Source organism: Martes martes (genome assembly GCF_963455335.1).
Source record: "Martes martes genome assembly, chromosome: 9".
NCBI classification, from domain to species: domain Eukaryota; kingdom Metazoa; phylum Chordata; class Mammalia; order Carnivora; family Mustelidae; genus Martes; species Martes martes.
The window spans coordinates 44971643-44984525 of record NC_137896.1 but is presented as its reverse complement, the minus strand read 5'-3'; the positions used below and the strand labels follow the sequence as shown (position 1 = coordinate 44984525).

The 12883-nt window shown below is 37.9% G+C and overlaps 1 protein-coding gene across 2 annotated transcripts in view; it reads right to left on the bottom strand.

The window, feature by feature from the left end:
• XRN2 (5'-3' exoribonuclease 2) overlaps positions 1-12883 on the bottom strand; it is an 89179-nt gene that overhangs the window by 51778 nt on the left and 24518 nt on the right. The window contains exons 2-13 of one of the 2 annotated variants that reach the window (XM_080814769.1): positions 9116-9243; positions 8922-9033; positions 6854-6965; positions 5070-5128; positions 4904-4993; positions 2820-2892; positions 2629-2679; positions 2032-2189; positions 936-1010; positions 715-848; positions 558-615; positions 367-474 (exon numbers count right to left, since the gene is read on the bottom strand). In XM_080814769.1, coding sequence (XP_080670895.1) covers positions 367-474; positions 558-615; positions 715-848; positions 936-1010; positions 2032-2189; positions 2629-2679; positions 2820-2892; positions 4904-4993; positions 5070-5128; positions 6854-6965; positions 8922-9033; positions 9116-9243 — 1158 coding nt within the window. The remainder of the gene's footprint in view (positions 1-366; positions 475-557; positions 616-714; positions 849-935; positions 1011-2031; positions 2190-2628; positions 2680-2819; positions 2893-4903; positions 4994-5069; positions 5129-6853; positions 6966-8921; positions 9034-9115; positions 9244-12883) is intronic. The other variant, XM_080814770.1, reaches the window with a different exon arrangement.

Sequence of the window (12883 nt, the reverse complement as noted above, 5' to 3'; positions counted from 1 at the left end):
CAGGGCATAAATATTTCCTATAAAACATGGCAGCCACGAGTTCAATCCCAGGATTCATCTAGCCTTGGCACCCTCATCTCAACAGCCTACTGATTAGACAGGTGTTTGGATTTTTATCTTTATTAAGATTATGAAGAGAAAAAAAAATTACAACGCAACCACACAGTGTGCAATACATAGTTCCACACAGCAAGCATCACCACCTTTATAAAATAATCAAAGCACTGACCACTCATGATTACATTGGCGTTTGATACACTGTAATGATATAACAACGCACTCAAAGAGGTTAAAAGTACAATTACAGGATCATCACAGCCTATTAGAGACAGGAGCAATTTAGCTACTGCAATAGAAACACTTTACCTCATCATCCTTTCTCTTTTTAAAAATGCTATCCTCAACTTCACCAACTGCTAACATGATCATCTGTACTCTTTGCAGATTGACATAACCACTTTCTGTAAGGTAACCCTGTAAGTGATAAAATACATGTAAAATGATCTTCTTATAAAAGCAAATACTTCTGTTTTGAAATTATTCAAGAGTTAACTTACCCCAGTTTTGTGTACCACATTTTTGTATATGTTAACCAAACGGTCAATTGCACCTTCCCTGCCACCAGGAAACAAATATTACGCATTAGGACCAGTGTGTACTGTAAAGGCAAGAAGGCTAAAACACTAGTTTGAAAACCCAAACAAACACACGTACCTAATTTCTAATGATGGCAAGTGAGGAAGGAAGTCATTTCCCACAAAGAAGCACATGAAGACCCAGTCATCAATACTCCTCTCAACATCAAATGTAAACGGCAGGCTGGCCATGGTGAGCTCTCTTTCCAAATACTACAACCAAGAAGGAATGTTGCCATTAGAAGTTATCAAAAGCCACTCTGCTTTAGAGAACTGTCCCCAATGTTTATTGCTACATACCTCACGAAGAACATTAAGACGAAGGAAGATAAATTCTCCTTCTGCACAAGGAAGACTATCTGCAAGTTCGTCATGCTGCAGGAAAGGGGAGTCAAGATTAAACAAGTCTACTTTAAACCCTGTAACTTTTTCCAACGAAGTAAATATTGTGGATTTCTCTAAAGCAAGATCCATTTTAATATTACAAGAATTACCAAAAAAAAGAGAGAGAAAGAGAACTCCCCAAACCATTTTAAAAATAGAAAATTATCCATAATCCCAATCATACCTGACCAGGGATCAGCAAATGTTTTTTGTAAAAGGCTAGATAGTAAACATTTTAGCCTTTTGGAGACACATATGGTCTCTGTTGCATATTCTTTCATGTTTTGTTTTGCTTTTACAACTCTTTCGAAACATAAATACCATTTTTAGCTCATTGGTCAAATCTGGAGGGCTATAGTTTGCCAACCCCTGACATACATCCAGCCAATATTAAATTTCAAGGTATATAATTCTAGACCCTTCTCTATGAATATACGGTATATTTTTTACCTTTTTTTCCCCACTCAGCATGTCTTTTAAAGAGACACCATATTCTTAATCAGATGAAAACACACTCAAAGGGAGCTGGATATAATTAAGTGAACCCAAAATATATAGGAACTAGGAGTAACTTAAAAGTATCAAGCAAATTAATGTATTTTATATATTGTTTTAAAGAAAAATAATCATTTGAAACAAATACTTCTACAAACAAATCATGTGCAAGAGACATTACTAACTAGGAGACCTAAGCCTCATGTAGACATAGGCTGTATCAGAAATCAGAGGAGAAAGACCAAGTGCATGCATGCTTTTGAATGTGTGTTCACTTTAAAGGGCTATGAAAGATACATTACTATGAGGGCTAACAGAGCAAGTAGGTAATACAATATAGTCTTCCTTTTATCCATTCTAAAAATGAAACAATCTGAATGAATATACTTAATGCCACTAAACTGTAAACTTATAAATGGTTAAAACAGTATATTGTATCTTAAGTATATTTTATCACAACAAAAAATAAAACAGAAAAATTTTAAATGTGAGGCAATTACCATTTCAAAGTTCCTACCTTTCCCTTCTTTTCTCTTGGCAAACCTTCACAGTCTTTGACCTCATGCCCAAACTGATTACAAAGTCCACATGGTTTGGGTTTATTTGGTTTGAATTCTTCTCTAATGATGGTAAAGTTGGGTTCGTGTGTAGCAAGGCCGAGCATAATGAGATCAGCTACCAACCAACAAGGATAAAACAATGAACAGTGAACACTCTAAGACCCTACCACAACCAATGATAAAGGACACCACTGTAACACAAGACACAACACAAAGAAAAGCCGAAACAAGCACATAAACAGAGGTGATAAAGCCAAAAAACCTAAAATTTTTTAGTTCTCAAGCAACAAGCTGTCCTCCAGACACATGGGCAACGAAAATCTTCCATCTTAAAGGTATGCAATATCAAAAGGTTGAAAAATATTTTTTAAATTTAAGATAAATGAACATGAATCACAGATTAAACTTAATACCAATTCCTTCTCAAACATAAAATAAGCAAGATATATTAGAATTTCCAAGAAACCAGGAATAATCCACTACTACATACCAAACCATCAATTAGCTATGGTTTAATCCAAGAGCATCAAATCAAATGGTAAGAAGAAACTTACCATCTGCTCCACATAAGCAATGATGAGTATTTGGGTCATGGTTAGGTTGGGCTAAAGATGGGAGAAAGATATATTATATTTATATAAATATACTTTACACCACAGGAATATCACATTCTACTAAATATTTTCTATATAATGGCTTGGCTTTTTTAATAGAACATATATAAATATTTGTAAGGGAATTTTACCTCTTTGTCTTCTAATATAATCCATGATTTTATGTTCTCCTTCACCAGGAGCACTAGCATCAGATAAAATAACCTATAAAAAACAGTATTTACAGTCAACAAAACAAAGAGGCAACCCACGGAATGGGAGAAGATATTTGCAAATGACAGTACAGACAAAAGGTTGATATCCAGGATCTATAAAGAACTTCTCAAACTCAACACACACAAAACAGATGATCATATCAAAAAATGGGCAGATGATATAAACAGACACTTCTCCAATGAAGACATGCAAATGGCTACCAGACACATGAAAAAATGTTCATCATCACTAGCCCTCAGGGAGATTCAAATCAAAACCACACTGAGATACCACCTTACACCAGTTAGAATGGCCAAAATTAGCAAGACAGGAAACAACGTGTGTTGGAGAGGATGTGGAGAAAGGGGAACCCTCTTACACTGTTGGTGGGAATGCAAACTGGTGCAGCCACTTCGGAGAACAGTGTGGAGATTCCTCAGGAAATTAAAAACAGAGCTTCCCTATGACCCTGCAATTGCACGACTGGGTATTTACCCCAAAGATACAGATGTAGTGAAAAGAAGGGCCATCTGTACCCCAATGTTTATAGCAGCCATGGCCACGGTCGCCAAACTGTGGAAAGAACCAAGATGCCCTTCAATGGATGAATGGATAAGGAAGATGTGGTCCATATACACTATGGAGTATTATGCCTCCATCAGAAAGGATGAATACCCAACTTTTGTAGCAACATGGACAGGACTGGAAGAGATTATGCTGAGTGAAATAAGTCAAACAGAGAGAGTCAAGTATCATATGGTTTCACTTATTTGTGGAGCATAACAAATAATATAGAGGACAAGGGTAGATGGAGAGGAGAAGGGAGTTGAGGGAAATTGGAAGGGGAGGTGAACCATGAGAGACTATGGACTCTGAAAAACAACCTGAGGGTTTTGAAGGGGCGGGGGGTGGGAGGTTGGGGGAACCAGGTGGTGGGTATTAGGGAGGGCACAGATTGCATGGAGCACTGGGTGTGGTGAAAAAACAATGAATACTGTTACGCTGAAAATAAATAAAAAATTTAATAAAAAAAAAAGTTTTTAACACTGTCAGTGCATCCCCAATTTTCTAGCACAAAAATCAATAAAACTGAATAGCTTAAAATAAATTAGGATAATTCCATTAAGACAGTGTTATTAATTAGAAATGTTTCATAAGGTACGTGCTGAACACCAAAATTGTTTCATTGGTTAATTTACTACAGGAATAGAAAAAAATGAAATATTTCAGTCAAATTTAGTCAGAAGAACTGATCACTTTCTAGTATACTCACTGCTACCCAAGGATATAGCCCCAAACCACATAAACCCTGAGAGTAATCAACAAAAAATACCCATTAAGTATAATTTACCATATCTAGTTTATAGCAAAATAGGCCTTGAATTTATTTATTTTTTATTTTTTTAAATATCTTATTTATTTGAGTGAGAGAGTGGGCACACATGAGCAAGGGAAGGGTGAGGGAGAAGCAAATTCCCCACCTAGTAGGGAGCCCAATGAGGGGCTTGATCTCAGGACCCCAAGATCATGACCTGAGCAGAAGGCAGATGCTTAACTGACTGCGTCACCCAGGTGCCCCAACAAAATCTGAATTTAAAATTACATTAAAGTACAAGAAAATTTTACTTAAACACGTAGGAGAACACAGCTATTTTTTAAAGGCAGCCCCATGACTTTAATCTGGCTCTACTTCAATTTCTAACAGTAGAAATTTTCATTTAAAACTTGCTTGCCTATATATACATATTCATATGTAATATAAAATATTATATATGTATTTTTTTTTAAATCATGGGTCCTGTTTTATAGCTTCATAGTGATGGTAAGAGGACAAAATTGGCATTGAGAGAAAATTCAGCAGCCTAAAACTGGACCATGCAGGGCATCCCATCTCTAATAACCCTGGAAGCTTCTCTTTCTTCTGACAGTCAACTAGCATTTTATGGGGTATCAGTCATATCAAAGTACAGCCTAAAATGATCACCCTTATCTTTTTGAAGTACCAAAATGTGAAACTTACTGTCAAGTTTTTCCACCCAGGGTCATTATTTAAACGATCAGCTATGTAATAGCGAAGGCATTTGGCAAGATTGTCCATGAACTCAGTTCCCTAAAATGACAGAAAGAAATAAATTAACCTAGCATTTAGGAGTTAGCAATAGCTGGCAAAGTATGAGACTACTTACTGGTGTAATACAGTTGCTGTCAAATCTTTCTTTTATTTCTTCTGGAGGAAGAAAGCCTCCTAGAGGAAAAAGAGGCAATGTTTTGTTCTCTCCATAAAAAGTCAGGTAAATTACTCAGTATTAAGCCAGAACAACAAAACAAGTCCAAATACAAAAGAAAGGGAAATACTGTCACCTGAGGAACAAATGTTCCCCCCCTGGAGAAGAAAATAAGATTCATCCTCTCAAATTTAATATAAGCTTTAACATGGCCATCAAACAATATATGGTATACAAAAGATACTATAATTACATAGAAATATGGAAATTATGATATTCTTCATAATGCCCTCTGCAGCAGAACACACACACACACACACACACACAGTTTAGGAGTTTTCTTTTGGATAGTAATTCCTGAGATAAAGGTACCTTAGAAAAACAAAATTAAAGTGCTGAGCTTTTTGTTTTTTAAAGATTTTTATTTATTTGAGACAGAGAGAGAGGGCATGCGTGTGCGTGCTCACGAACGAGTGGAAGGAAAGGAAGAAGGCCAAGCAGACTCCCTCTCAACCAGGGAGCCCGACGCGGGGCTCAATCCCAGAACTCTAAGATCATGACCGGAGCCAAAGAAAGATGCACCAACTGAGCCACCCAGGTGCCTGTAAACTGCCAAGTTTATTACAACCTTATATGATAAGAAACAAAATTATCAGCTGCGATATAAATGTCCTATTTGTCCTCTATATCACTGATTAGCTTTTTTAAAGACAAATATATTTCAAAACATCTTCAAGAAAGAAGACCTCTTTAAAATCAAAGACTATCTTTTGTTAAGTACAAACAGACCTTAAGCATATTACAAGCTGCAGCTAAAGTAACTATACAGTCACATGCTTCTAGCAAATTAAAACAGAAAATGTATCCTAATTGTAGGCCTGAGTTGACTACACTATGGTATCCTTTTACCTGCAAAGTACAATATCTTGAGCCAATAAATTGTTGCTTTTCTGGTCTATCATACTGACCTTGTAACAAAACACCAAACAAATCACCCCGCCACTAAAACACCACATCTCACAGACAGAAGTGTCTTAGGAGAGAACTGGTCCCATGGAGTATTTGGACTCCCTGACCTTCCGTCCTTCTGAGACTTCATCAAGGTCCACCTATTTATCCAACAGGAATTTCAAGCTCTGGGGAACTGCAAAGATGATCACACCCCACCCCTCCCCCAAGTCAAGGGAACCCTGGGTACTTCACTGCCTTAGTGCCTGTTGCATATTCCTCTATTAAAGTGTGTCTGACTTTAGTGAAAGCCTGTAAATATGGATCACGTCATCCTGGGCCTCCTTTTACAGACCTTTGAGTTCTAAGGGAAAGTAATAAGCAAGCTACCCAGACTGATTTAAGGAAAATGTTTACAGAATTGTAGCTTTCTAACAGCCCCCATTGAAAAGAAAAGTAAGAGGCACTCTTAATATATTCCTCCTTTACAGATACATCAAAGTTAGCTGAAGAGCTGCACTTGCCTTGAAAGGGGCTGCCAAACAGCTCTCCCTACCAGAATTCCCTCCTTTTATTCCTAGGCTTCCCTTTTACTACAGAGCTGGGAAAAGAAAAGCTTGTTAGTGGAAACGAAGGATTCCATTAACTACTTTTTGACAGTGAACATAAATTTTCCTTGGATATTCTAGATCCCAATTAAATTAAAACCATACCTACTATGACAGAAAGCTGACACCTCTTCCCCCATTCTATATACATTTCTTAAGAAGTCCAAGTTCAAGATGCACATTCTTTACCTTTTGCCAATATTTCTTCCCTGACTCGCTGCTTCTCCACTGCTGCTTCCATTCCTTCTTTTGATGCTCTAAACCTTCTGGAACGCTGCTGGTTCATTTTAGCACGTGGTGCCTGAAAACATTATAAGATAGTCATACTATACTATTCAAAATACAGGTAACAAAATCTATCCATTATTTTCAATTAGTCGTTCTTATAAAAATAGTACACTAAAATGGAAAAGTAATATACCTAATATCTAATATATCTAATAATCCTTTCATGACAATAAATCCTGAGAACTTAAATTTGGATAAAGACCTTAAAAGCTGGCCTCAGTCATGTACATGAGTGACATGTAAAATAGACAAACATCCTAATGAGCCACTTAATACTACAGAGCCCACAATCCAAAGCCACTTCTACTGGGCTATGGTGCTTCAAGGCACCCAAGGACAGCTCACTTTACTCAAACACCCAGCCAGCATAAAATCAATAGATACTAGCACAGAACCAGGCTCAAGAAGACCTTATGTCCATGCCTAAAAGGAAGAATGGTCTCCAAAAAAGATTCACCATGTCCCATAAAAACAAAAGAAAACAACTTCTTAACCTGAAGGACCTCAAGGTACTTCTATATCGTATGTCCCACAATAACCACTCTGTCTCTACAAGAAAGCAAAGCAACTAGAAAGGGAACAAGGTTTTAACTGAAAATACTTTTGAATTACTCTGACCAAATATAATTTAAAATCACTGGATAAGCTTGAATGAAATGAACTGGACTCTAAGATTTTGAAATTGCTGAACTGAGTTTTGGGATTGGAAGGGATTCAAGCATCCTGTCTACATAAAATAAGCTATTTTAAATTCTCTTTTAAATAATTCCTTTTCCTATAAAATAAGACCACCTAACCTAACTCTTTCAAGTATCATGTTCTTTGATCTACACATATATTTCAACAAAAACATGTTACACACCTGAGCAAACAAACGGACAGACAGACATACAGACACTCCTACAGGTATGTATACAGTTTATACTTGATCTAGCAGTAAGGGAACACTGGATGTAAAGTGACAGATTTTCTTCAAGACCTTTCACTAATATGAATGGAAATAAGCACCAAATAAGATATTCCTGTTCCCTCTATTCTTCACTGCATTTCAATGCAACTTACCAAGTTATCAAGTAACTAAGATTTTTCATTGCATAAAGAGAACCTCACAGAAAAAGTTTTCTAGATTTTTGGACCCAAAGTTTTCTAGATTTTTAAAATCATTCCATTAGCCACTAGGATTACTAAATCTAAAAGAAAAATAATCTGTTTGTGTATAGCTAAATAAATTTTAGGGTTATGATTTACCTTAATTCTCCTTGCATGCTGATATATAGTTTGCTGGTTATTTATAAGCTAAGCTAGTTGATATGGGACATATCAGCCTAGGTCAGTAAGTTATTGCCCTCTTAAAGTATTCTGAGGACTAGTCACTGCCCATAGGAGAAAATCCAAACTCTTAAGCATGGCAATAAGGCCTTCTCAAGACACTGCTCTACTTCCCCTTCCAATCTAAAACACCTGTAATTGCTCAAATGTGTTAGTGTGGTCAAAGGCATGGAAAGTATATTTACTGGGCCCATTTGAGAAATCCAGAAGCTCTTCAGTCTTCCTATCTATCCCACTGATCCCCCTCCACTGCCCACCAATCTCCCATTATTCTTTATGCTTCAAGAAATGGGACAAAAGTCACCTCCTATCTCTTAGCTCCCTTAGTAGCACTGATTTCCTCTTCCCTCAGTACTGTGCATGTGTTATCTAATACCTATAAAGCCCACGAGTAACTACCTTGCTCATTTTAAGCCCTTCAAAAGAAAGGGTAGTCACCATTATCCCCAGTATCTCACAATATTTGGCACAAAACAGGTCCAAGAAATGTTTGAATGCATGACTGAAGAATCAGGCTGCCTTTCTCAAGTTCACCACAGTCAACATTTTTCGTTATTTAGCTGTCTTTCACTCTAGACACTCGGGAACACAGCAAAAACAAAAACAGAGGATTATAAGCTAACTTTGTATTAGCACTTACCACTCCATCTATTGCCATGTACAGAAGTCGTCTTGGTCTTACAATATTGAAAAGTCTGTCAATGTACTCAAAAATCGCAACCATCATTTCGTCTTCATTTTTTGGTGCTGGTCTATAAGGACAAACAAACAACGTAACAAAATACAATACTCCCCTGTAACTTCTGCTATCAGTGACGAAAATGGATTACGTACTTGTCTTCAGGATGAGTACAGGGATGGATGATTCCATTCATATCCAAATACAGATTATCAAACTCCACATCATTTGGATTTGGTTTACTGGCATCAACAGGGATCTTTACACCATTGCATTCTTTTGGCTACGAGAAAAGTGACAATAATAGTTTGTTTGTTCAAGTCTAAATTTAACATATCCTAGACTCAGTATAAATCCATTTCACTTCTGAACCGGAAGTAAAACAGTTTAAGCCATCTTTAAATTATAAGGTAAGAAATGACTTTACTCCTTAAAGCAAACAAATGCAGATATTTGATCTGTGGAAACTGGATAGTTTCCAACACAAGTTAATCTCAACTATGTGAGGGATATTTATCAAAATCTCAAATTGCTCGGTTGTCCAAGTGAGAAACCATGGGAGTCATCTTAGAATTCTTCTCTGCCCCCAACCCATTATCAGTAAGTCCATCAATCTAACCTGAAAAAAAGGCCTCTCCACTTCATCTCCTCTCAGTCCCTCTGCTATGACAATCCCTGCATCATCACACTTGCCTCAAAGACTGACCCTTACTAGCCATCTGGCCTGCCACAGTATCATTCAGGCCAACCCCATCTCTTCTAAGTTCCTAGAAAACCCTCTTCCATCTCCTGCCTCTGCGTAGTTTCTCCTTCTGTCTTCCTGAAACCTTGCTGATTTTCCACAGTCTAGACTGAGATCAAACGTCACTCATTTTATAACTTCATACACATCCCTCAGAAAACTAACTGCTTCTCCTTCTGCATTTATTTACTTGAGAGAGAGAGAACACGCGTGCACAAGTAGGAGGAGGGGCAGGAGAGGGAGAAACACACTGCCCACTGAGCAGGGAGCCGGACATGGGGCTCGATCCCAGGACTCTGGGATCATGACCTGAGCTAAAAGCAGGAACTTCATCGACTGAGCCACCCAGACACCCCTCAATTGTATTTTTGTAATGAGTATTACCTTTATTTTTTCTTCCAGAGCTTCAGTGAATGATAAGAATATGAGACCAAATTTTTACTGTTAGTAAGTCATTAAAAAAAAAAAGTTCCCATAAAACATATAAAAGCATCATTTGTAACAGCAAAACATTGTGAACTTAAAAGCCATCGTGCACATCATGGATGAGCCTCAAAAACATTTTAAGTGAAAGCCAGTCACCAAAGACCACAGAAGATTCCATTTATATGAAAAATCCAGGATAGATAAATCTGTAGAGATAGAAACAGATGAGTTTCAATGGGGGGGGGGGAGTAATAGGAAATGAATGCAAATGGGTGCAACATTTTTTTTGGGAGTGATAAAATGTTCTAAAATTAGGTAGTGGTAACAACTCTGTATACAAGCCACTGAATTGTACATTTTAAACAGGTGAATTTTACGGCATATAAATTACATTTCAGTAAGACTATTTAAAAAAAAATTGAAAGGTCAACTTAATTAGGGGGAAAAAGAGCCCACAGAATGGATTAATGTTAAACTGTGGATGTCCATATACCAGAATGTCAGACACAAGGGAGAGTCAAAGAAATAAAGGACAGTCACAAATATATTTATACTGAGCCAAAAACAGACAAACAAAAAACAAAACCAAAATCCACCAAGCTTCAGAAGAATACAAACAGTACCATTTATAGAAAGTTCTAAAACAAAAAAATAATAACAGGTATTGTTCAGGGCTGAGTACAACATACACAGTGAAAGCATAAGAAGAAAAGCAAGGGAACGATTTCGAGACGCTGGCTGTTATCCCTGAGAGAGGGAAAGGAATGAGACTGCATTTTAATGTACATTTATAATTGGGAGAAAAGGCAATCACAAAAGGCATTTAAGGGAGGAACAGAGCAGCAGCTTTCAGATACTGCTCTGTACACACATACTTGTCTATCAGGAAAAAGGGCCTGATCAGAAGCAGTGAATAGGATAAAAATGGTAAGGAAAGTAAGAGGTCAATTTTGGTGGTGTCTATTTCAATAAAGGACAACCTGATAAACTCTCCGCTCAAAAAACAAAAACAAACTCTACGAACGCAGTCAGCTATCAACCTCTCCACCTAGCCTCTACACTCCAAAGTCCACACATTCCTTCCTCTGCATCAAGCCAGACACCACTCTCAGGTGAATCAAGACTCACCATCTTTATGCTCCCCAGGAAGTCAGGTTAAAAATATTTTAGACTTGGCCATATGATCTCAGTTGCAACAACTCACATCTGCTTTTACAGAGTGAAAACAGCCATAAACAATATGGCTATGAATGTGTTCCAATTTAACTGTGTGTACAAAAACAGGAGGCCATTGGCTTGCTAATAGCCTCTGCCCTTTGTCCGCAGTACACCACTAGGCATACCGCAGCTCCTCAATGAATGCTGAGTATATAGCTGCATGAGAATTTCTATTTATACTACCTAGAAAATGAAGCATGTTTCAGGGAAGCGGGGAAGGAGGGGCAGGTGGGAGGGAGGCATTAATTTTGGGAAAAAAAAGAGGGCATTCCAGGAATTTCCAGTAAGAAGACTGTGAATATATTTTCCTCTCAGAATTACTGCAGATATATTCAACATGCTAATTACATAAATTTAGAGTTTCTTCAAGAAAAGACTTTGATGCTCAACAAAGGAACTCACTCCTTAAGAGCCTTGCCAAATACTATGCCAATGTGTCTCTTGCTGGTCAAACGGAGATCTTAATCAAAGGGTAGATAAAAGGAGAGCCACTCTGAACCCCAAAATCAATTCATTTCAAATACCTTTTCATTACCTTTTGGATTTTCCAAATGACAGACGGAGCATACACTGCAGCCTTCCCTTTCTAACCCAAGACCATGAGACTAACAACAAACAAACATCCACAACTCAGAATCTGTGGCTGAAAACTCGTGAGGGATATCTGAAATGTGGCAGACTAGTACATCTGACAGCCTAAAACATGCAGACAGGCGCTTTCCTGCCAAGAAGTGGGTAAACACAAGAGGTCTCCAGACCCAGAGAGGGACTCAAGGGACAGCTTCTGGATAATCCATCAGCACCAGCAGCACTAACAGCCAGGAGAGTCAGTCCCCTGCATTCTCCCTCTTCCTTACCACTCAGGCACCACAGGGACCAAGCAAGACGGGTGCTTGAAGAGGAAAGGCAGTGCAGTACCCAGGCTGACTGACTTGTCCCAGAGGAACAAGTACACCTACCCAGAAGGCTGGCAGTCAAGGCAGTTCTTGCCTAGCAAGAAGCCTTCTCCTTTTCATGGAAAAAAGGGTATATATATCCTAAATAGGCAGTTTGAGAAATCATCCTATTTGTTTGATAAATATCTCAAGCAACCAAGGTAAAGAAAATATGTTAAAAAGTAAAGATAGTACAAAGACAAGAATAGTGAGTATATACAAAAAGATACTCCACAGGGGTCCTGGGTGGCTCAGTCCTTAAGTGTCTGCCTTCATTCCGCTCAGGTCATGATCCCATGGCCCTGGAATCCAGCCCTTCATCAGGCTCCCTGCTACGCGGAAGGCCCACTTCCTCCCTCTCCCACTTCTCCTGCTTGCGTTCCCTCTCTCACTGTGTCTCTGCAAAAAATAATAAAACCTTAAAAAAAAAAAAAGATACTCCACAGGTTTTAACATAAACCACTCAAAATTAATTTCACACCAACTTACTGTTTTACTTACCTTACAAGGCTTTCTGGCTCTTAAAACGTGAGGCAGAAACCACTACTTTTAGTAATAGCTAAGTAGATGCAGTTCTGCTTAAGCCTGCCTAATATTTAACA